Genomic DNA, 25,212 nt, shown 5'->3' with positions numbered 1-25,212 from the left:
CAGCCTCCCAAAGTGCTGGGATTACAGGCAGGAGCCACCATGCTGGCAGAAGAATAGCTTGAACCCAGGAGGCAGAGGTTGAAGTGAGGGGAGATTATGCCACTGCACTCCAGCCTGGGTGACAGTGCGAGGCTCTGTCTCAAAAAAAAACTTACTCTGTTAGTAAATTTCAAGTGGAATATGGTATTAACTACAGTCATGATGCTGTAAATTAGCTCCCCAGAATTTATTCACTTTCATAATTGAAAGTTTGTACTCTTTGACCAACATCTCCCCATTTCCCTTTATCTGATCTTAGGAAAAAGTCATCCTTTTTTTTTTTTTTTTTGAGGTTGTCTTGCTCTGCTGCCCAGGCTGGAGTGCAGTGAGGGGATGAGTCATCCTATATTTTACCATTAAGTATACTGTTAAATGTGGGATTTGCATAGATGGTCTTTATTAAATTAGGGAAGTTCTCTTCTATTCCCAGTTTAGGGGTTTTTACACAAAAGAATGTTGAGTTTTGTCAATGTGTTTGATATGATGTATTACCTTACTGATTTTCAGATATTAAACCAATTTCATGTTCTTGGGATACATCCCACTTAGTCATAGTCGCAATTAATTTTTCTTTTTCTTTTGAGATGGGATCTCACTGTCACCCAGGATGGAGTGCAGTGGCACAATTTTGGCTCACTACAACCTCCATCTGCTGAGCTCAAGCAATCCTCCCACCTCAGCTTCCTCAGTAGCTGGGACCACAGGCATATGTCACCACATCCAGCTAATTTTTTTGTAGTTTTAGTAGAGACAGGGTTTTGCCATGTTGTGCAGGCTGCTCTTGAACTCCTGGGCTCAACTGATCCACCCACCTTGGCCTCCCACAGTGCTGGGATTATAGGTGTGAGCCGCCACACCTGGCCAATCTCTGCCTTTTAATTGGATTGGTTAATTTATTCACACATTCGCATGCAGTGTTATTGGATTAGATTTTTACATCTGCCATTTAATTTTTAAAAAAATTTTTTTATTTTAGGCAGCGTCTTGCTCTGTTGCCCAGGCTAGAGTGCAATGCCATGATCTCAGTTCACTGCAATCTTCCCCTCTTGGGTTCAAGCGATTCTCCTGCCTCAGCTTCCCAAATAGCTGAGATTACAGGCACCTGCCACCATGCTCACCTTTTATTTTTAGTAGAGATGGGGTTTCACCATGTTGGCCAGGCTGGTCTGGAACTCCTGACCTGGTGATCCGCCCAGTTCAGCCTCCCAAAGGGCTGAAATTACAGGTGTGAATCACCACACCCAGCCTAAATTTTTGTTTTCTATAGGTTTTATGTTTATCTTATTTATTTTATTATTTTATTTATTTATTCGAGATGGAATATCACTCTGTCGCTCAGGCTAGAGTGCAGTGGCTAAATCTTGGCTCTCCTGTCTCAGCCTCCCAAGTAGCTGGGATTATAGACGCCCATCACCATGCCTGGCTAATTTTTGTATTTTTACTAGAGATGGAGTTTTACCATGTTGGCTCGGCTGGTCTTGAATTCCTGGCCTCAGGTGATCCGCCTGCCTCGGCCTCCCAAAGTGCTTAGATTACAGGCATGAGACACTGCACCCAGCCTGGCATTATAGATTAGTTAGTATATATTTTTTATTTTTCTGAGATGGAGTCTCCCTCTGTCGCCCAGGCTGGAGTGCAATGGCGCAGTCTTGGCTCACTGCAATCTCCACCTCCTGAATTCAAGCAATTCTCCTGAACGTGGTGGTGGGTGCCTATAATCCCAGCAAATGAGGAGGCTGAGGCAGGAGAATTGCTTGAACCCGGGAGTCGGAGGTTGCAGTGAGCCGAGATCCCTCCGCTGCACTCTAGCCTGGGGACAGAGAGAGAGACTCTGGCCAAAAAAAAAAAGGCTGGGAGGCTGAGGTGGGCGAATCACGAGGTCAGGAGTTCAAGACCAGCCTGGCCAACATGGTGAAACTGTCTCTACGAAAAATACAGAGAATTTGCCCGGCGTGGCGGCGCGCCTATAGTCCCAGCTAGTCGGGAGGCTGAGGCAGGAGAATAGCTTGAACCCGAAAGGCGGAGGCTGCAGTGAGTCGAAATCGCACCGTTGCACTCCAGTCTGCACAACACAGCGAGGTTCCATCTCAAAAAAAAAAAAAAAAAAAAAAAAAAAGAAGTTTACCAGCCTAGGCAATATGGTGTAATGGCGAAACCTGGTCTCTACAAAAAAATACAAAAAATTAGCCAGGCATAGTGGGCATGCCTGCAGTCCCAGCTACCCAGGAAGCTGAGGCAGGAAAATCACCTGAGCCCAGGAGGTCGAGGCTGCAGTGGGCCATGATGGCACCACTCCACTCTAACCTGGGCGACAGAGCAAGACCCTGTCTCAAAATAAAATAAAATAGGCCAAGCGTGGTGGCTCATGCCTGTAATCCCAGCACTTTGGGAGGCTGAGGCAGGCGGATCACTAGGTCAAGAAATCCAGACCATCTGGCCAACATGGTGACACCCCGCCTCTACTAAAAATACAAAAATCAGCCAGGCGGGGTGGCAGGTGCCTGTAGTCCCAGCTACTGGGGAGACTGGGGCAGGAGAATCGCTTGAACCTGGGAGGTGGAAGTTGCAGTGAGCGGAGATCGCGCTACTGCACTCCAGCCTGGCGATACACTAAGACTCTGTCTCAAAAAAAAAAAAAAAATTAATAAAATAAGTAAAATAAAAAATAAAAAGTTGAAACAAAATGAGTGAATCTTTTCAAAGTATTGTAATTTGACTTGACCACACACGGACTTCATGGTAGTATGTACAGGACAGGGCACTGCTGTTTTGGTATACCATGTGAAGCTATCACTAAGTACAATCCATACATATGGTAGTGTGCAAGTAAACAGACCCACATTCCTCAATATCCTTACTTCCAGACCACGAGATCCCTGAAGATAGAGCCTGCTCTCTCACCCGCAAATTACAGTACCTAGCACTAATGAATGAATATATAAATGAGTGAATGAATTCATTTTCTTTAAAATTATCCTTTTTCAACTCATTTTGTCAAAAGTACCTTTCTCTACTTCTGACCCTTGAGGTCACTATTCTGTCCTTAGTAAAAAATATTTCCACTCCAGGACCAGACTGAATTCCCTCCCAAAACAAGATCCTTTCTTCCCTTTAATCTAGAGGAAGTGACAGATCAAGGTGACTTTCACCATCATTTGGCCTCTAAGTATGTTGGGGTCTTCTGGACCACTCACATATATTACCATTCCATTATCTTACCTTTCTTATAAACCAAGCTTCTGATTGAAATCAGCATATTCAAGGTTCTTACTGCTTGTTCTATTTTCCGAGCTTTTAATTTCTGCATGTCGATGAAAAGAGTCAAACTCTGCAAAATGTTTAAAGAGATTTACTCTTGATACCAGATCGGCTACTAAATATTGTAAAAAAAGAAAAAAAAAAAAGAGATTTACTCTGAGCCAAATATGAGTGACCACGGGCCACAACACAGCCCTGGAGATCCCGAGAAACTGTGCCCAATGTGGTCAAGCTACAACTCGGTTTTATACGTTTTAGGGGGACACAGGACATCAATCAATACATGTAAGATGTACATTGGTCAGGAAAGGCAGGACAACTTGAAGTGGGGTCCGGTGGAGGGGCTTCCAGGTCATAGATGAGTTCAAAGATTTTCTGATTGGTAATAGCTTGAAAGAGTTTATCTAAAGACCTAGAATCAATAGAAGGGCGTGTCTGCATTAAGATAAGGAGTTTCGGAGACCAAAGTTCTTAGGCAGATGAAGCCTCCAGGTAGTAGGCTTCAGAGAGAATAGGTTGTAAATGTTTCTTATCAGACATGAAAAGGTGCCAGATTTAGTTAATTTTCTCCTGAATGAGGAAAAAGACCTGGAAAAGGAAGGGAATTCTCCACAGAATGTACATTTTCTCCACAAGAGACAGCTTTGCTGGTGGCCAGGCGAAGTGGCTCATGCCTGTAATCCTAGCACTTTGAGAGGCTGAGGCTGGTGGATTGCCTGAGCTCACGAGTTTGAGACCAGCCTGGGCAACTTGGTGAAACATCTTCTCTACTAAAATACAAAAAATTAGCTGGGCATGGCGGCATGCGCCTGCAGTACCAGCTACTCAGGGGGCTGAGAAAGGAGAGTTTCTTGAACCCGGAAGGCAGAGGTTGTAGTGAGCCGAGATTGCGCCACTGCACTGCAGCCTGGTGACACAGCGAGACTCAGTATCCCGCGCCCCCACCCGCAAAAAGAGACAGCTTGACAGGGTCATTTCAAAATATTTCAAAGAAATATATTTTGGGGCCAGGCATGATGGCTCATGTCTGTAATCCCAAAACTTTGGGAGGGTGAGGTGGACAAACTGCTTGAGCCCAGGAGTTTGAGACCAGCCTGGGCAACATGGAGAAACACTGTCTCTGCAAAAAATATCAAAAAATTAGCCAGACATGGTGGCACATGCCTGTAGTCCCAGCTACTTGAGAAGCTGAGGTGGGAGGATTGCTTGAGCCAGGATGGTTGAGGCTGCAGTGAGCCGAGATCATGTCACACCCCAGCCTGGGCAATAGAGTGGTACCCTGTCTCCCCTTCCAATCCCCAGCATCCCCCGAAAAATATATACTTTGGGATAGAATACTTTTATTTCTTTCAGGACCTACTATCTGTCGTGCTGGTATCTTATTGATATTTGCTTTAAGAGTCGGCGTTGTCAGTCTTAAGGTCTCTGTCAATGTTAATGCTGGTCAGTTGCACCTGAATTCCAAGGGGAAGAGGGTATCATGGGGCATGTCCGACCCCCACTTCCCATCATGGCCTGAACTGGTGTTTTAGGTTTACTCTGGAATGCTCTTGCCCAAGAAGAGGAGTCCATTCAGTTGATTGGGGGCTTATAATTTTATTTTTGGTTTGTATTCAGAATCTTTCATGCATTTATTATAGTATTCCACAGTTTGGGGTTTTATTTTGTTTTGTTTTGAGACAAAGTTTCACTCTTGTCGCCCAGACTGGAGTGCAATGGTGAGATCTTGGCTCACTACAACTGCCACCTCCCAAGTTCAAGCAATTCTCCTACCTCAGCCTCCCAGGTAGCTGGGATTACAGGCATGTGCCACCATGCCTAATCTTGCATTTTTAGTAGAGGCGGGGTTTCTCCATGTTGGTCAGGCTGGTATTGAACTCCTGACATCAGGTGATTCGCCTGCCTCAGCCTCCCATTGTGCTGGGATTACAGGCATGAGCCACCACACCAGCCTGTATTCCACAGTTTTATAGATGTATGAACTTTGCGATTAACCAGTTAAGAAAAAAAAAATTGGCCAGGCACAGTGGCTCACAGCTGTAATCTCAGCCCTTTGGGAGGCTGAGGCAGGTGGATCACCTGAGGTCAGGAGTTTGAGACCAGCCTAGCCAAAAGGGCAAAAAACTCCATCTCTACTAAAAATACAAAAAAAATTAGCTAGGTGTGGTGACGCATGCCTATAGTCCCAGCTACTTGGGAGCCTGAGGCACGAGAATCCCTTGAACCCAGGTGCCTGAGGTTGCAGTCAGCCAAGATTGTGCCACTGCACTCCAGCCTGGGCAACAGAGCAAGACTCAATTAAAAAAAAAAAAAGAAAGAAAAAGATTCACTCTATACAATTGTTATTGATTTGTTGTAAATGGATTGTTAATCAGCAACAGTTAGAAATATGTTGTCTTTTTTGGTAAAAGGGTAAGGGTAAGAAGAATGGGGGGGGAAAGAAAGGAAGCAACTATTTTTGAGCATCTACTTTGTGCCGGATATTTTGTTATGCATTTAATTTTCACAAAAACCTTATAAGCAAGGGAGATAGAGAATAATTGTTCCTAATATCTGGTCTTCCCTTCTTGGAAAGTTACAGAATTTTTGGTGGGCTCATGGCTCTTATGCTAAGTTTTCTTATTACATTTCTCAGCCTATCTCAAAGCTAGGGACACAGGAAAGCGACATGAGCAGAATTAATGTAATTTTTGGATGGTATTGTGTAAGGAAAGCAATGTGCCCTCCTCTTTGTTTTTCCCTCTCTCTGCTGGACTAAATATTGACTTTTCTATTTTTTAGAGACAAGTCACCCAGGCTGGAGTGCAATGCTGTAATCACAGCTCCCTCCAGCCTTGAACTCTGGGGCTCAAGTGATCCTCCTGCCTTGGCCTCCCAAAGTGCTAGGATTACAGGTATGAGTCACTGCATGCCCAGCCTAAATGTTGAATTTTCATTCTAGATCACATGGCTGAGAGCACATATGGATGACAGAATAATAAGACTGGAAAAATCACTGACCTCTAGGTAACCACTATGGAGCCTACACACCATAAGCCCTGGACTGCATCCACTTGGACTGTCACATAAGTGAGAAATAACTTCTACCTTGTGTTTTTTGTTTGTTTGCTTGTTTGTTTGTTTGTTTTTTGAGATGACTTGTCGTCCAGGCTGGAGTGCAATGGCACGATCTCAGCTCACTGTAACCTTCACCTCCAGGATTCAAGCGATTCTCCTGCCTCAGCCTCCTAAGTAGTTGGGATTACAAACACCCACCACCATGCCCAGCTGATTTTTGTATTTTTAGTAGAGACAAGGTTTCACCATGTTGGCCAGACTGGTCTGGAGTTCCTGACCTCGTGATCCACCCACCTTGGCCTCCCAAAGGGCTGGGATTAGAGGCGTGAGCCATGGTGCCCAGCCAAATTCTACCTAGTTTATGCCACTGTTATTTAAGTCTCTGTTATAGCTTCTAAACCAAGTTGTTGTGTAACTCCCTGTGCAATCTATGTTAGTGGCTCTCTTTGGAGTTGTACAACATGGCAGCCCTGAACTGAACTAATATAGTAATGATAAAACAAGTTTAGAAAGATTAAAAAATTTTCTGGGCCAGGCATGGTGGTCACATCTGTAATCCCAGCACTTTGGGAGGCTGAGGCAGGCAGATCACAAGGTCAGATGTTCAAGACCAGCATGGCCAACATAGTGAAACCCCATCTCTACTAAAAATATTTTTTAAAATTAGCTGGGTGTGGTGGCAGTCACCTGTAATCCCAGCTACTCAGGAGGCTGAGGCAGGAGAATCACTTGAACCTGGGAGGTAGAGGTTGCAGTGACCGGAGATCATGCCACTGCACTCCAGCCTGGGTGACACTGGGAGACTCCGTCTCAAAAAAAATTTATTTTTCTGAAGTCAGACTGCTATGTGATAATAGCAAAGACATGGAATCAACCTAAATGCCCATCAATGGCAAACTGGACAAGGAAAATGTATTATGTACATACCATGGAATACTATGCAGCCATAAAAAAGGACAAGATCATATCTTCTGCAGGAACATGGATGGAGCTAGAGGCCATTATCCATGGTAAACTAACACAGGAACAGAAAACCAAATACTGGCTGGGCGCAGTGGCTCATGCCAGTGATCCCAGCACTTTGGGAGGCTGAGGTGGGTGGAGCATGGGGTCAGGAGTTCAAGATCAGCCTGGCTAACATGGTGAAACCCCATCTCCACTAAAAATACAAAAATTAGCTGGACATGGTGTACGCCTGTAATCCCAGCTACTGCAGAGGCTGAAACAGGAGAATGGCTTGAACCCAGGAGGCAGAGGTTACAGTGAGCCAAGATTGTGCTGCTGCACTCCAGCCTGGGTTAACAAAGCAAGACAGAAAGAAAGAAAGAAAGAGAGAGAGAGAGAAAAGAAAGAAAGAGAAAACCAAATACTACGGTCTCACTTAGAAGTGTGTAAGTGAGAGCTAAATGATGAGAATACATGGGCACAAAGAGGGGAATAACAGACACTGGGGCCTGCTTGAGAATGAAGGGTACAGGGTGGAAGAAAGGAGAGGATCAGAAAAAATAGCTAGTGGGTACTAGGCTTAGTACCTGGGCAAGAAAATAATCTATATAACAAACCCCCATGACACGAGTTTACCTATATAATGAACCTGCACATGTACCCCTGAACCTAAAGTAAAATTTAAAAACAAAAATGACAACAACAAAAAACTGCTACGTGATAAGGTGGGATTGAACCTAGACCTACCTGATATCAAGTAGTGACTGTACTAGACTCTAGCCCTAGATTTTCAATTTGGGAAATGTTGCTGACCAGAAGGAAAGTTCCAGTACTTGTGCTTTTAAGTATGAGTAAAGTGGTTTTTTTTTTTCCTGAGATGGAGTCTTTCTCTATCACCAATACTGGAGTGCAGTAGCACAATCTCAGTTCACTGCAAGCTCTGCCTCCTGGATTCAAGCGATTCTCCTGCCTCAGCATCCCAAGTAGCTGGGATTACAGGCATGCACCACCATGCCCAGCTAATTTTTTGTGTTTTTAGTAGAGATGGGGTTTCACCATGTTGGCCAGGTGGGTCTGGAACTCCTGACCTAAGGTGATCCACCTGCCTCAGCCTCCCAAAGTGCTGGAATTATAGGCGTGAGCCACTGTGCCTGGCAGAGTAAAGTGGTTTCAATTCCCATGTTAAAATAGCAACAACAATGGCAGTGTGGATAGTGAAGAAAAGGGAGTCCCCTGCCCTGGACATGTGCTGTTCTTAGGAACAGCAATGGTATTAAGGAATTCAGTTTCGTTGTACCTCTGTACTTTTATAATGACACTAATATCACCATGTACAGATTTAATCTCAGCTTTCGTTCTCAATTTTCTTGCTTTATATCCTGGAACAAGTTCCTTTTTCCTATCTGGCAATCACAATAAACTCTGCAGGGGAGGTAGGGAGGGGAGATGACTCCAACAAGAGTAACACTTGACATAAAGTTATCACAATGTTGAAGACAGGGAGATGTTGACATAAATGTCAGTGGGCAGTGGAGAGAAAGCTAGATAATAAATCTGATACTTATTTTTGGGAACAGAGAAAAGGAAAGTTAAAGTTATTGAATGTCTACTATAATTTTTTTTTTTTTTTTTGAGACGGAATTTCGCTCTTGTTACCCAGGCTGGAGTGCAATGGCGCAATCTCGGCTCACCGCAACCTCCGCCTCCTGGGTTCAGGCAATTCTCCTGCCTCAGCCTCCCAAGTAGCTGGGATTACAGGCATGCGCCACCATGACCAGCTAATTTTTTGTATTTTTAGTAGAGACGGGGTTTCACCATGTTGACCAGGATGGTCTCGATTTCTTAACCTCGTGATCTACCCGCCTCGGCCTCCCAAAGTGCTGGGATTACAGGCATGAGCCACCGTGCCTGGCTAAAAACTTTTTTTTTTTAAGACAGAGTCTCACTTTGTTGCCCAGGCTGGAGTGCAGTGGCATGATCTTGGCTCACTGCAACCTCTGCCTCCCAAGTTCAAGTTCAAGCGATTCTCCTGCCTCAGCTCCCTGAGTAGCTGGGATTATAGGCACACACCACCATGCCTGGCTAATTTTTCTATTTTTAGTAGAGACAGGGTTTCACTGTGCTGGCAAGCCTGGTCTCAAACTCCTGACCTCAGGTGACCCTTCCACCTTGGCCTCCCAAAATGCTGAGATTACAGGTGTTAGCCATCGCACGCAGCCTCCTTTGTATCTTTATTTATTTATTTTATTTTATTATTATTATTTTTTGAGATGGAGTTTCGCTATTGTTACCCAGGCTGGAGTGCAATGGCACGATCTCGGCTCACTGCAACCTCTGCCTCCTGGATTCAAGCGATTTTCCTGCCTCAACCTACTAAGTAGCTGAGATTACAGGCTCCCACCACCATACCTGGCTAATTTTTGTATGTTTAGTGGAGACGACGTTTCACCATGTTGGCCAGGTTGGTCTCCAACTCTTGACCTCAGGTGATCCACTTGCCTTGGCCTCCCAAAATGCTAGGATAACAGCCATGAGCTACCACGCCAGGCCAATTTTTGTATTTTTTATAGAGACGAAGTTTCACAATGTTGGCCAGGCTGGTCTCCAACTCCCGACCTCAGGTGCTCTGCTTATCTCAGCTTCCCAAAGTGCGGGGATTACAGGCGTGAGCTACTGTACCTGGCCATAGTACTGTTATGCTTTTGTTTTTGTTTTGAGATGAAGTTCTACTCTGTCACCTAGGCTGGAATGCAGCAGTGCAATCTCAGCTCACCGTGACCTGTCTCTCCTGGGTTCAACCGATTCTCCTGCTTCAGCCTCCTGAGTAGGTGGAACTACAGGTGCATGCCCACTATGCCTGGCTAATTTTGTATTTTTAGTAGAGACAGGGTTTCACCATGTTGGCCAGGCTGGTCTCAAACTCCTCACCTCAAGGCTGTGCTCACCTCAGTCTCCCAAAGTGCTGGGATTACAGGCAGGAGCCACTGTGCCTGGACAATTTTGTATATTTACTGTACCTTTTCTGTGTTTAGATATGTTTAGATGCACACATCCTTACCATCTTGGTACAGTTGCCTACAGTATTCAGTATAGTACCATGCTGTACAGGTGTGTAGCCTAGAAAAAGTAGGCTACACCACACAGCCTGAGTGTGCAGTAGGCTACAACAGCTAGGTTTGTGTAAATACATTCTATGATGCTCAAACAATGATAAAATCACTTACCAACACATTTTAAAAATATATCTAACATCTTTAAGTGACACATGACTGTATGTGCTAAGCCCTGTGCTATGCTTCTAATGTCCATTGTGTCATTCAAATCTTACAATAACCATAAAAGGCAGGTATTATTCCCACTTACTTGTGAGAAAACAAAGACAATACACAGTCACACAGGAGGTGAGAGAACAGTGATTTACAATCAGATTTGACTTCAAAATCCATGTTCTTTCCACTAAAATGTGCTGCCTTTAATATTTGATTTATTTATTAATTTTTATTTTTTATTCTTTTGAAAGGGAGTCTCACTCTGTCACACAGGCTGGAGTGCAGTGGCACAATTTCAGCTCACTGCAACCTCTGCCTCCCAGGTTCAAGTGATTCTCCTGCCTCAACATCCCAAGTAGCTGGGATTACAGGCAGCCACCACCATGCCCAGGTAATTTTTTTATTTTTAGTAGAGACCGGGTTTCATTATTTCGCCAGGCTAGTCTGAAACTCTTTACCTCAAGCAATCATCTTGCCTTGGTCTCTCAAAGTGCTGCAATTACAGGCATGAGCCACCATGCCCAGCCTGTGTTTTAAAGTCCTTTTACAAAATTTTTCTCATTTTCTTTTCTTTCTTTTTCTTTTCTCTCTCTCTCTCCTTCTTTCTTTCATGAGCCACTGTGCCTGGCCTAAATGTTTAAATGTCCTTTCATAAACTTTTTCTCATTTTCTTTTCCTCATTTCTTTCCTTTTTTTTTTTTTTAAATTTTTAAATTTTTAAGTTTTTTTAGAGACGAGGGTTCACTATGTTGGCCAGGCTGGTCTCAAATTCCTGACCTTGTGATTCACCTGCCTTGGCCTCCCAAAGTGCTGGGACTATAGGTGTGAGCCACTATGCCCGGCCCTTTCTTCTCCTTTCCTTTTCTTTTTCCTCTTTCTTTCTCTCTCTTTCTTTCTTTCCTTCCTTTCTTTGTTTTTCTCTTTTTCTTTTCCTCTCTCTTTTTTTCCCTCTCTTTCTTTCTCACAGTCTCACTCTGTTGCCCAGGCTGGGGTGCAGTGGTGTGAATATGGTTCACTGAAACCTCCACTTCCTGGGCTCAAGTGATCCTCCCACCTCAGCCTCCCAAGTAGCTGGGGTTACAGGCATGTGCCATCATGCCTGGCTAATTTTTGTATAGATAGAGTTTCCCTATACTGCCCAGGCTGATCTCAAATTGTTGGGCTCAAGTGATCTACCCATCTCAGCCTCCCAAAGTGCTAGAATTACAGGCGTGAGCCACTGTGCCCAGCCTTTATTTTCAAATACATCATCTCCATTATATAACTCTGAAGATTATCTTTGGACTTTAAGAAATTTGCCACACCTTTAACGTGTTTGGCATGCTCGGTAAGATATTCTACAGCACCTGGAATCCAGTCAATCCTCTGTGAGTGTGCCACTGTACTCCAGCCAGAGCAAGACCCTGTCTCAAAAAAAGAAAAAAAAAGAAAAGAAAGAAATAGGAATATAAGATAAACAGTTATCAAGGTACTTTTGCCCTGAAGATATTTCTTGTTTCCAGGAAATTAGAACACTTACTTATACAGCGATTCTGGGTGACAAGTACAGAAATTCAAATCCTACAGTCCACAGGAGATGAGGAGTCTAACGAAGACCCTCCTTTCATTAAACTGACCTCGCAGGGCTACATTATCAAAGGAATAGTTGAATCCAGAGTAGGTCAGCTTCCACAAGATATTACAGCTGGATTTGAACCTCCTGGGTTGTCCAGGAAGTCTAAAGCCACAAATTTGGTTTAAAGTGTGTGGGAGTCTGACAGGCGGTTATGCATATTCTTTCTGGAAGAATGTATCTTCATTCTAGTCATCCAATTATTCCCACAAATAAGTCTTCAAATGCAATAACCAGTGCAGAAAGACAGGGAGGAAACCAAGGCCGGGTGCAGTGGCTCACGCCTATAATCCCAGCACTTTGGGAGGCTGAGAAGGGCAGATCACTTGAGGCCAAGAGTTCAAGATCAGCCTGGCCAACATGGTAAAACCCTGACTCTACTAAAAATAAAAAAAATAAGCCGATGTGGTGGTGCATGCCTCAGGAGGCTGAGGCAGGAGAATCACTTGAACCTGGGGGACAGAGGTTGCAGTGAGCCAAGATCACACCACTGCACACTGCAGCCTGGGTGACAGGTGAGACTCTGTCTCAAAAAAAAAAAAAAAAGATAACTAGGAAACTAGACTTCATGAGGGAGAACCAGCACAAAAATAGACAATAGAACTGAGTGCAGTGCCTCACGCCTATAATCCCAGCACTCTGGGTGGCTGAGGAAGGAGGATGACATGAGGCCAGAAATTCGAGACCAGCCGGGGAAATATAGAGAGACCTGTCTCTACAAGAAAAGAAAAAAAGAAACAGATTGGTGGAGAGTTTGGATACAGGAACTATCAGACAGGGATAGTAAAAAAAATGTACTCACAGCCAGGCGCGGTGGCTCATGCCTGTAATCCCCATACTTTGGGAGGCCGAGGCAAGCGGATCACCTCAGGTCAGGAGTTTGAGACCAGCCTGGCCAACATGGTGAAACCCTGCCTACTTAAAATACAAAAAATTAGCCAGGCATGGTGGTGGGTGCCTGTAATCCCCACTACTTGAGAGGCTGAGGCAGGAGAATCGCTTGAATCCAAGAGGTAGAGGTTGCAGTGAGCTAAGATGGCACCACTGCACTCCAGCCTGGGCGACTGAGTTAAACTCCAGCTCAGAAAAAAAAAAAAAACACACAAAAAACCATTTACTTACTGAATTTATCTTTTTATTTTTATTTTATTTTATTTGTTTAAGAGAAAGGGTCTTCCTCTATGGCCCAGGCTGGAGTGCAGTGATACAGTCATGGCTCACAGTAGCCTTGACCTCCTGGGCTCAAGAAATCCTCCTGCCTTAGAATTACTTGAATCCAGGAGGTGGAGGCTGCAGTGAGCTGAGATTATGCCATTGTACTCCAGCCTGGACAACAAGATCGAAACTCTGTCTCAAAAAAAAAAGAAGAAATCCTCTTGTCTCTGTCTCTTGGCTGGCTAGGACTACAGGTAGGTGTCACCACACTTGGCTAATCTTTTTATTTTTTGTAGAGATGGGGTCTCAATATGTTGCCTAGGCCGGTCTCAAACTCTTGGACTCAAGCAATCCTCCCAGCTTGGCTTCTCAGGAGGTCCAGGCTGCAGTGAGCCAACATCACACCACTACATTCCAGCCTGGGCAACAGAGTAAGAACTTGTCTGGGCCAGGCGAGGTGGCTCACGCCTGTAATCCCAGCACTTTGGGAGGCTGAGGCTGCTGGATTACCTGAGGTGAGGAGTTCAAGACCAGTCTGACCAACACGGTGAAACCCCGTCTCAAAAAAAAGAAAAAAATTTGTTTTTTAAAAATAATTTAAATATTTAATTTTTTTTAAAAAAGAACCTGTCTCAAAAAAAAAAAAAAAGGGCTCAGCACACACCTGTAATCCCAGCTACTTGGGAGGCTGAGGCAGGAGAATCACTTGAACTCAGGAAACAGAGGTTGCAATGAGCCAAGATTGTGCCACTGCACTCTCTGGGCAGCAACAGAGCAAGACTCCGTCTCAAAAAAAAAAAAAATCCTGAACAAAAATTTGTGATTAAAAAAAAAATGCTGGGCACAGCAGCTCACGCCTGTAATCCAGCACTTTGGGAGGCCAAGGCAGGCGGATCATGAGATCACTAGTTTGAGACCAGCCTGACCAACATGGTGAAACCCTGTGTCTACTAAAAATACAACAATTAAAAAAATAAAAAAGGCTGGGTACAGTGGTTCACACCTGTAATCCTAGCAATTTGGGAGGCCGAGGTGGGTGGACTGCATGAGGTCAGGGGTATAAGACCAGCTTGGCCAACATGGTGAAACCCCGTTTCTACGAAAAAAAAAATTATCTGGGTGTCGTGACGGGTGCCTATAGTCCCAGCTACTTGGGAAGCTGAGGCACGAGAATTACTTGAACCCAGGAGGCAGAGGATGCAGGAACCAATATTGTGCCATTGCACTCTGGCTTGGGCAAAAAGGGCGAAACTCCATCTCAAAAAACAAAACAAAACAAAACAAAAACAAATGGAATTTCTAGAAATAAAATATAATCAAAATTTAAAAATCACTGGGTGGATTTATTTATTTATTTTTGAGATGGAGTTTCACTCTTTTTTTTTTTTTTGAGACGGAGTTTCGCTCTTGTGACCCAGGCAGGAGTGCAATGGCACGATCTTGGCTCACCGCAACCTTCGCCTCCTGGGTTCAGGCAATTCTCCCGCCTCAGCCTCCTGAGTAGCTGGGATTACAGGCACGCGCCACCATGCCCAGCTAATTTTTTTTGTATTTTTAGTAGAGACGGGGTTTCACCATGTTGATCAGGATGGTCTCGATCTCTTGACCTCGCGATCCACCTACCTCGGCCTCCCAAAGTGCTGGGATTACAGGCTTGAGCCACCGCGCCCGGCCGAAGTTTCACTCTTTTCGCTCAGGTTGGAGTGCAGTGGTGCAATCTCAGCTCACTGCAACCTCCGCCTCAGATTCAAGTGATTCTCCTGCCTCAGCCTCCCGAGTAGCTGGGATTACAGATGCATACCACCATGCTTACCTAATTTTTGCATTTTCAGTAAAGACAGGGTTTCACCATGTTGACCAGTCTGGTCTTGAACTTCTGACCTCAGGTGGTCTGCTTGCCTTGGCCCCCCAAAGTTCTGAGATTGCAGGCATGAGCCACTGTGCCCAACTCATTGGGTGGATTTAATAGATTAGTCACAGATGAAAATAAAATTAATGAAACCATATATATATGCATACACACACACACACACACACACACACACACACATATATACATATACATATATGAATATATATATACTTTTTGAGACAAAGTTTCACTCTTGTTGCCCAGGCTAGAGTGCAGTGGTGTGATCTTGATCCACTCACTGTAACCTCTGCCTCCCAGGTTCAAGGGATCTCCTGTCTCAGCATCCTGAGTAGCTGGGATTACAGGCTCTGGCCACCACACCTAGCTAATTTAATATTTTTAGTAGAGACCAGGTTTCACCATGTTGGTCAGGCTGGTCTTGAACTCCTGAGCTCAGATGATCCACCCGCTCGGCTTCCCAAAGTGCTGGGATTACAAGCATGAACTATTGCGCCCAGCCAGTGAAACAATATTTTTGTTGCTGTTGTTTGAGACAAAATTTCCCTCTTGTTGCCCAGGCTGGAGTGCAATGGCAAGATCTTGTCTCACCAAAACTTCCCCCTCCCAGGTTCAAGTGATTCTCCTGCCTCAGCCTCCTGAGTAGGTGGGATTACAGGCATGTGCCCACCATGCCTGGCTAATTTTGTATTTTTAGTGGAGATAGCATTTCTCCATGTTGGTCAGGATGGTCTCGAACTCCCAACCTCAGGTGATCCACCTCAGGTGAGCCTCCCAAAGTGCTGGGATTACAGGTGTGACCCACTGCACCCAGCCAACCATTGAAACAATATTGACACCTTACTAGGTTTGATGTATTCTGACATTTATCTGTTCCATTTTATTCTTTTTTTTCTGAGACAGGGTCTCACTCAGTGGTACCATCACGGCTCACTGCTGCCTCAAACTCTTAGGCTCAAGTGATCCTCCCACCTAGCCTCCTAAGTAGCTAGGACCACAAGTCACCACCACACGTAATTTTTTGTAGAGACAAGGTTTTCCCATGTTGCCCAGGCTGGTCTCCAACTCCTGAGCTCAAAGCATTCACCCATCTCAGCCTCCCAAAGTGCTGGGATTATAGGTGTGTACCATTGTGCCTGGCCTGTTCCATTTTATTCTATCTGAAAGTATTAAATGACGGTTGAGACCCAAAAAACTCATTTCACAGCCCCGATCTTTTAATCAACACAATGAAATTAAAACTGCTGATTGCACCATTTAATGTAACAGGGCCAGGAAAATATTAATAGACATTTTTTAAAAGCTTTTACTACAAAACAAAGTTTAGGATTGAAATGTAGACCTCTGGCAAGTCCCTTAGGAGTTGGTGCTGCTGAACTGAATTAGATACAGCTGACTTCATTAAGGCCTCTCCCTGTGGCTTTCACTCTTGGGCAGAAAGAGGAATCAGACCAGGAAGAAGGTAAGTTTGGTTTTTATTCTGGAGTAGGCAGACTGGGGGACCTATAACATTTCTTTTTTTTTTTTTTTGAGACAGAGTCTCACTCTGTCACCCAGGCTGGAGTGCAACGGCATGATTTTGGTTCACTGAAGCCTCTACCTCCCAGGTTCAAGTGATTTTGGTGCCTCAGCCTCCCAAGTAGCTGGGACTACAGATGCGCACCACCAAGCCCAGCTAATTTTTGTATGTTTCATAGAGCTGGCGTTTCACCATGTTGTCCAGGCTGGTCTTGAATTCTGGCCTCAAGTGACCCATCTGCCTTGGCCTCCCAATGTGTTGGGGATCCTCCCACCTCAGCCTTCTGAGTAGCTGGGACTACAGGCATTTGGCATAACGCCAGGCTTTTATTTTCAATTTTTAGTTGAGATGAGGTCTTGCAATGTTGCCCAGACTGGTATCAAACTCCTGAGCTCAAGCAATCCTCCTGCCTTGGCCTCCTACAGTGCTGGAATTACAGATGTGAGCCACCACAAATTTAAATTTAAAAATTTTTAAAAAAGAGATGGAGTCTCACTATGTTGCCCAGGCTGGAGCCAACTCCTAGCTTCAAGTCATCCTCCTGCCTCAGCCTTCCAAATGCCTGAACTACAGGCCTGAGGCACCTGGCAGGGCCACCTTAATCTCTTCTAAGTGTACTGTTCAGTAGTGTTAAGTACATTCATGCTATTATGGAACTAAGACTGAATTTATCCTCTAGGCAAGTGAGATTTATGGAATTATTAAAAGATTTCAGGCCTCTGTAGCGGTTTAGGAAGGTTGTTTTAGGGAGTGGGCGTAGTAGGAGTTAGGGGATGGGGGCTAGCAGGACTGGAAGGGATTGTAAGTTTAAAAGCTTGCTGGGGGCCTTGTGAGTGAGGATTGGTTTCTGGCTTGGCCACAAGGTTTTCTGCCAGAGGGGAAGTTAGAGAAGGGAACTCAACACATCCCTGGCTGAGTACCAAGACTTTATGGGTCAGATGCTTTCCAAGGGCTGCACACTTCAGCTAGCCAGCGACATATTGCCGGAATGTGCTCTGTTAACCCCTACAGTTAAAAAAGGATTGTGTGTGTGTGTGTGTGGGGGGGGGGTTGGATTAGTTGCAAAAATGGAACAATTTGGAGATTTCACTTCTTTTTTTTTTTTTTTTGAGATGGAGTTTTGCTCTTGTTGCCCAGGCTGGAGGGCAATGGTGCCATCTTGGCTCACTGCAACCTCGGCCTCCCGGGTTCAAGTGATTCTCTTGCCTCAGCCTCCTGAGTAGCTTGGATTACAGGTGTCTGCCAAGATGCCCGGCTAATTTTTGTATTTTTAGTAGAGACCGGGTTTCACCATGTCGGCCAGGCTGGTCTCAAACTCCTGACCTCAGGTGATCTGCCTGCCTCGGCCTCCCAAAGTGCTGGGATTACAGGCGTGAGCCACGTAATCCCACATAAACCCGGTTGTTCTGTTTTTTTAGACAGAGTTTCGTTCTTGTTGCCAAGGCTGGAGTGCAGTGGTTTAATCTTGGCTCACGCAACCTCTGCTTCCCGGGCTCAGATTCTTGTGCCTCTCAGCCTCCCGAGTAGCTGGGCCTACAGGCGCCCGCCACCACGCCTAGCTAAATTTTTGTATTTTCAGTAGAGACAGGATTTCACCATGTTGGCCAGGCTGGTCTCGAACTCCTGAGCTCAGGCGATCTGCCCACCTCAGCCTCCCAAAGTGCTGGGATTACAGTGGTAAGCCACCGCACTTGGTCAACGCCCTGCTAATTTTAAAATTTTCTTGTAGAGACGGGGTCTGGCTGTGTGGCTTAGGCTATTCTCCAATTCCTGGCTTCAGTTGATTCTCCTGCCTTAGCCTCTCAAAGTGCTGGGTGTGAGCCACCGAGTTTGCTGGCACTCCACTTTAAAAAAACCTTTTAGTCAATGTATAACAGACCTATAGAAAAGGACACAAATAAGCGTAGAGCTTGGTGAATGTTCACAAAGCAACAATACCTGAGATAAACCAGCACCAACATTAACAAGCAGAACGTTGCTAGGGTCTCTGGAGTGATACTCATTTAACCCTACGAAACCTCCTGAGGTCGACTGTTTTATCACCCCCCCCCCCTTTTACGTAAGAGGAAACAAGCATGGAGAGGTCGCAAGCAAAGCCCTGTTGAAACCGCATTTGAATCAGATCCACTGACTCCAAAGCCAATGCTCTCGAGAAGAAGCAGATGTGGGGGTTAGACGGTGAGTTCAGCTTTGAAGGATGTTGAGTGGGCGTCTAGTTCTACTGAAACTTACTTCCTGACGTCACAGCCGTAGAAACCACAGGTAACCAGACGCCTGCACCTCAGGCCACAGACGCCTTCACACGGTACAGCCTCCAGTGAGCCCTCGGCATGCCGCGCGACCTCCCAACACACGATAGCGCTATCGCAACGACAGTAGGAGCAGTGGCGCTCTCTATTGTCGCAGTATTCTTGAGGCCGGAAGAATAAGAGGGCAAAGGTCACATAGACGACGTGCCCCGCCCCGTAAGCCTAAGTTCTCGCGCGACTTCCACTTCCGCCCTTTTGGCTCTCTGAGCAGCACCATGGCGGTTGGCAAGAACAAGCGCCTTACGAAAGGCGGTAAAAAGGGAGCCAAGAAGAAAGTGTAAGTGGCGACGGTTGTGGCTTTCCTGCTTTTTGGGGGTCTGCTGGAATCGGCGGTCTGGTCCTAGATCGCGGTGTAGGCCGGATGGCGAGGATTCCAGTCGGATTGTGCGGGCCGTGGCGGGTTGGTGAACCCAGGAACGCGGCCTGGCGGGTCTCGGTGCTGGGGAGCGGCAGGTCGGCTGCCTTTCCCAGGCCTTCTGATCCTTCCGCCTGTCGCATTTTAGCCGGCTTGCCGCCGCGACTCGGCTGGAATGTTAGTTTTGTGGGCTCACGGCTGCTTCAATTCCGCGGGTGTTTGATGGCACTGCGAGAGCAGGAGTTCAGGAAAGCACCTTTCTAGCCAATCAGGACCTGTCCGTCCCGCCTCTGTTTGGTCCCAGTGGAAACTTCGAGCTCCCACTAAGCTTTGAGGCCATGCAGGGTCTTAGTTACCAGTACATGCCATTACGTACCAGCAATAATGAGATTGCATGTTACTCGTGCTTGTGTAGTGGAAGGACCGATGAGGGTGGGAAGTGGGCATAGGTTTTCAAAGTCTAATGCCTGCAGTGAAACACAGTAGGCAGAGCTAGATTTATGTATGTGCCTCTCACAAACTACTCCAGTATCAAATTGGCGGCTAGCTTTTAAAAATATTGATGGGAAATATTAACAGTGGTGTTAGAACGAAGAAAACACAGAATAAACAGTAATCTGCAGCGAAACTTAAGCATTTTCTTAAAATCCAGGGTTGATCCATTTTCTAAGAAAGATTGGTATGATGTGAAAGCACCCGCTATGTTCAATATAAGAAATATTGGAAAGACGCTAGTCACCAGGACCCAAGGAACCAGTAAGTATCTTATTCTTGGTTTGTATTTTCCTTAAATTGGTGTTTGTGTATTGTAGCAGGCGTATTGGTCTATTGTTGGTCCTGTGATGAGAGACTTTAAGGAAATGTTACCTATTGGTTGCAGCCTTGGCACCTGTGGCGCTTGTTTTGAGTACAGCAATTGTAGAGGCAAGAAGGTGCTTTTTGAATTAAGAAAATGTGCATAGTTACGTCTGGATTTCTAATAAGTACTGTCGATAAGTTGTTGGTGTCTGGATAGATTTGATAACAAAGGTTAAGGTCTTTATAATTTACCATTAACTTAATTTCTATCCTCAGATTAGAGGCTTGACTGCATTTGTATGGTTCCTAAATGCTAAGACACTTGGTTTTTCTTTTGTAGAAATTGCATCTGATGGCCTCAAGGGTCGAGTGTTTGAAGTTAGTCTTGCTGATTTGCAGAATGATGAAGTTGCATTTAGAAAATTCAAGCTGATTACTGAAGATGTTCAGGGCAAAAACTGCCTGACTAACTTCCATGGCATGGATCTTACCCGTGACAAAATGTGTTCCATGGTCAAAAAATGGCAGGTGAGACCCAAAGTTCCTTCGATTGTGTATGTAGTGCTATGAGTGTTTGACCAAAGATAACATGGTTTGATGACCGGAAGGAGCATATCCTGTATTGAGGTTTAGAGTTCATTTTAAATTTTTGTTTTCTTGCCATTATTGAGTGCTGACTCTGGGGTTGCTACACCATATTTTACTTCATGTTTAAATCTGAGTTGTTTGTTTTGTTGAGACAGTCTCACTCTGTTGTACAGACTGGAGTGCAGTGGCACGGTCTCAGCTCACTGTGACCTCCACTTCCCAGGTTCAAGTAATTCTCCTGCCTCAGCCTCCCAAGTAGCTGGGATTACAGGTGCGCACCACCACCACCAGTTAATTTTTGTATCTTTAGTAGAGACACGGTTTCACCATGTTGGCCAGGCTGATCTCTTAACTCCTGACCTCAGGTGATCCACCTGCTTCGGCCTCCCAAAGTGCTGGGATTACAGGCGTGAGCCACCGCGCCCTGCTAAATCTAAGATTTAATAGTGGTATATCATAATAGTCAGATTTTCTTGCATAGATTAGTGGTTTTTTGAGGAATATCGAGGTGCAGGTGGTCAGTTTTGCCCGTCTTCAGGATATTTTTGGACCTCAGAATTTAGTGGATTTGGATTAACTGGCAATAGAGCATAATTGTGGCAGAGCCTGTGGTGTGAGGTTAAAATCTTTGCTCTATTTCCCTATTGTGTTCTCTTTGGAAAGTAACTTGTTTTCTTTTTTCTTCTTTTTGGGAGACGGAGTCCAGCTCTGTTGCCAGACTGGAGTGCAGTGGTGAGATCTTGGCTCACTGCAACCTCTGCCTCCTGGGTTCAAGTGATTCTCCTGCCTCAGCCTCCCGAGTAGCTGGGATTATAGGCATACAGCGCCATGCTCTACTAATTTTTGTATATTTAGTAGAGATGGGGTTTCACCGTGTTGACCAGGATGGTCTCGAACTCCTGACCTCATGATCCGCTCGCTTTGCCCTCCCAAAGTGCTGGGATTACAGGCATGATCCACCACGCGTTGCCAAGTAACTTATTTTCTAAGCCTCAATTTATCTGTAAAGTGTAGATAAGAGTATCATTTTATTGAATTGTGAGGATGAAATGAAAATGTTTCAGATATGTCTGACTAACCATCCAGTTGGTATATTTTGTGGAGTGTTTTGTTTTGGGGAGACTGAGTCTCACTCTATCGCTGAAGCTGGAGTGAAGTGGCGCCATCTCTGCTCAGTGTAACCGCCCCCTCCTGGGTTCAGCCTCCCGAGTAGCTGGGATTACAGGCACCTGCTACCACACCTGGTTAAGTTTTATATTTTTGGGTAGAGATGGGGTTTCACCTTCTTGGCCAGGGTGACTCCTAACTTGAAGTGATCCACCCATCTCAGCCTCTCAGAGTGCTGAGATTACAGGGGTGAGCCATGGTGCCTGGTGTAGTTGGAATATTTTGTGTGTGGGAATGAATGATGACAAAATGTTTCAGTCCCAAATGATACATACTGATTATACTGTTAGATTTATCCTGATATTCCCCTAAGGCTTTATGGTTATATTTCTGGAAATATTTTAAGGTCCCTTGGTTATAAATTGTATTGATGAGGTTTTTTTTTTCTATACTAAGCTATGAAATTTATAAAATGCAAATGAGGCAAATCAGTTTTCATCACTACCCAATATGGTTTTTGGTTTTTCAATTTAGGCAATAATGTGACTATTAATTAGGGGTTTTTAATTATATTTTAGCTGTGAAATTGGGTATTTAATCAGCATGGCTTTGGTTTGGAACATAAAGGAATCTTTCAGTGTGCATTTAGAGTTACAGCAATCACCTATTCACAACAGTTTTTTGAAAAATGCCATCACTGTAGATGTTCATATCATAGAACACCATGGATCCTCTCAGAACCTATTTTCCTCTTGTGTAGTTTTATACTTGATGGGGATGAGCTGTTGAAAGGGGTATGTGTATATGCAATGGTTGTGGGTTTGGGTCCAGTTGAGATCGTGAGTAGTAATGATGGGGGTAGAAAGGAGAAAGGACAGTTGAGACAACTTGGTTATTTAATTGGGTAAGAATTTGGGGGTAACTTGGTAAGTTTAAGGAAGTTAATTCTATAAGCTAGAGATGTTATTTATAATTAGGATACTTCATATATTTAATAATGAGCATTTGATAGTCCAGCTTTTCAAAATTACAACTTGAGGGATAAATGGATAACGTAAAACCTGTTTTATCTGACAGTATCTTTTTACCTCTAGACAATGATTGAAGCTCATGTTGATGTCAAGACTACCGATGGTTACTTGCTTCGTCTGTTCTGTGTTGGTTTTACTAAAAAACGCAACAATCAGATACGGAAGACCTCTTATGCTCAGCACCAACAGGTCCGCCAAATCCGGAAGAAGATGATGGAAATCATGACCCGAGAGGTGCAGACAAATGACTTGAAAGAAGTGGTCAATAAATTGTAAGTGTTTCTTTCCTTCCTCACACAACACAACCTTGAGTACTAGATTATTCCTCAGATGAGGGAAAGCATATGAGACAAGGTAAAGGTCTGTTGAAATCTTGAATGTGAATCCTTCTAGCTATGTCCCTTTAAGTGAAAGAGTGTTAAGTACTCAATAAATGTCATTATTATTTGAGTCAGTCTCCCTCTTTTGCCCAGGCTGGAGTGCAGTGGTGCAGTCTCGGCTCAACCAGCAGTTCTCAAGCCTCAGCCCCCTGAGTAGCTGGGAATACAGGGGCCTGCCACCATGCCCAGCTAGTGTTTTGTTTTTTTTTGAGATGGAGTTTCGCTGTTGTTACCCAGACTGGAGTGCAGTGGCACGACCTCGGCTCACCACAACCTCTGCCTCCTGGGTTCAAGCATTTCTCCTGCCTCAGCCTCCCGAGTAGCTGGGACTACAGGCGCATACCACCATGCCCAGTTAATTTTTGTATTTTTAGTAGAGAAGGGGTTTCACCTTGTTGACTAGGAGGGTCTCGACCTCTTGATCCAGCTGCCTCGGCCTCCCAAAGCGCTGTGATTATAGGTGTGAGCCACTGTGCCTGGCCAGTCTTTGATTTTTAGTAGAGATGGTTTCACCATGTTGGCCAGGCCAGTCTTGAACTCCTGACTTAAGGTGAGCTGCTAGTACTCTTGTAAATGCGATAGTAAAAAAAATTTTTTTTTTGAATGAAGCTGTCTCACAGTAGAGTTGAAGGGCAGGAAATGTTTTTGCCGACTTGGAAAATAGACTGAATGAACTGAGTGCAGTGGGACGTGCCTGGAGTCCCAGGTACTCAGGAGGCTGTGGTAGGAGGATTGTTTGAGCCAGTCTGGGCAGTGTAGGGAGACCCTATCTCAAAACCAGAAAACACACATGCACACACACACACGGACACGGACACACACAAAGATAGATAAAACCTTTCATGATTAATAATGCATGGGAATAAGTGATGAAAAAAGTTTCGGTCCCAGATGATGGCCAGTGATAACTTACGTTTTCTGATGTTCCCCTGCAATATACAGTTAAATAAGAGGGTGTAATGGAAAAAGCATAAGGCTTGGACTCAGAATACTCTACTAACTTTGCCACTAGCTAGCTGTGTAATTCAGATCATCTCCTTTTGGTGTGAAAGGCAGATAATAGCTTATCTTATAGGAGGATTTATGCAAGTTAAATGAGGTAGGTGTTACATGTATATGTTTATTACAGGGCTTCACTACTTTTAAAGGAAATGGCTTATCCCCTTAGACTGAGAACTAGGACTTGAAAAAAAATTTACTGTTATTGGTTTGCAGGATTCCAGACAGCATTGGGAAAGACATAGAAAAGGCTTGCCAATCTATTTATCCTCTCCATGATGTCTTCGTTAGAAAAGTAAAAATGCTGAAGAAGCCCAAGTTTGAATGTAAGTGAAATCACATGATTCCCATGGGGCCAAATACATTGTTTCTGAGCTGGGGAAGAGGAGTTGGCCATATCATGGCCTTCTTTTTCTTTATGTCATGCTTGCATAGTAGTGTTTCAAGATACACACTATCACTAACAGGTTGTTTGTTTTTTTTGGCCTTTTAGTGGGAAAACTCATGGAGCTTCATGGTGAAGGCAGTAGTTCTGGAAAAGCCACTGGGGATGAGACAGGTGCTAAAGTTGAACGAGCTGATGGATATGAACCACCAGTCCAAGAATCTGTTTAAAATTCAGACTTATAATAGTGGCAAATAAAATGTGTGGCAAATAAAATGTCTTATTTGTGGCCAGGCGTGGTGGCTCACGCCTGTAATCCTAGCACTTTGGGAGGCTGAGGTGGGTGGAGCACCTGAGGTCGGGAGTTCAGAACCAGCCTGGTTATCATGGTGAAAGCCCATCTTTATTTTAAAAAATAAAATAAAATAAAATAAAGTCTATTTGCAATGGTTTGCTTCTGAACATTCTTTTTTAAAAAATAATCTGACAGCTTCGTGAATAAGATAGTAAATTTGATAGCTGGTAAACTTTTCTGA

At 44.6% G+C, this 25,212-nt stretch overlaps 2 protein-coding genes and 2 non-coding genes across 5 annotated transcripts in view; 3 read left to right on the top strand and 1 right to left on the bottom strand.

Moving 5' to 3' along the window:
* Positions 1-19,137, bottom strand: part of LOC144581732 (spermidine synthase-like) — a 49,395-nt gene extending 30,258 nt beyond the window's left edge. Inside the window, exons 1-2 of one of the 2 annotated variants that reach the window (XM_078366433.1) lie at positions 18,957-19,137; positions 3,259-3,367 (exon numbers count right to left, since the gene is read on the bottom strand). The gene's annotated coding sequence lies outside the window, so the exon portion shown is untranslated. The remainder of the gene's footprint in view (positions 1-3,258; positions 3,368-18,956) is intronic. The other variant, XM_078366434.1, reaches the window with a different exon arrangement.
* Positions 19,138-19,222: 85 nt separating this feature from the next.
* Positions 19,223-25,128, top strand: RPS3A (ribosomal protein S3A). Its single transcript, XM_008992609.5, has 6 exons — positions 19,223-19,310; positions 20,041-20,144; positions 20,527-20,714; positions 22,976-23,184; positions 24,508-24,617; positions 24,785-25,128. The coding sequence occupies exons 1-6, from the start codon at positions 19,249-19,251 to the stop codon at positions 24,904-24,906; spliced, it is 795 nt and encodes a 264-aa protein (XP_008990857.1). The 5' UTR covers positions 19,223-19,248; the 3' UTR covers positions 24,907-25,128.
* Positions 22,175-22,246, top strand: LOC118152583 (small nucleolar RNA SNORD73). Its single transcript, XR_004741328.1, has one exon. It is a non-coding gene; the product is annotated as a small nucleolar RNA SNORD73 (small nucleolar RNA).
* Positions 24,154-24,218, top strand: LOC118152584 (small nucleolar RNA SNORD73). The gene has a single exon (XR_004741329.1). It is a non-coding gene; the product is annotated as a small nucleolar RNA SNORD73 (small nucleolar RNA).
* Positions 25,129-25,212: the final 84 nt, after the last annotated feature.

Source organism: Callithrix jacchus, chromosome 3, assembly GCF_049354715.1.
Source record: "Callithrix jacchus isolate 240 chromosome 3, calJac240_pri, whole genome shotgun sequence".
In the NCBI taxonomy this organism is placed as follows: Eukaryota; Metazoa; Chordata; class Mammalia; order Primates; family Cebidae; genus Callithrix; species Callithrix jacchus.
Note: the sequence above shows the minus strand (reverse complement) of the source record. Positions and strands in the feature narration are given on the sequence as shown.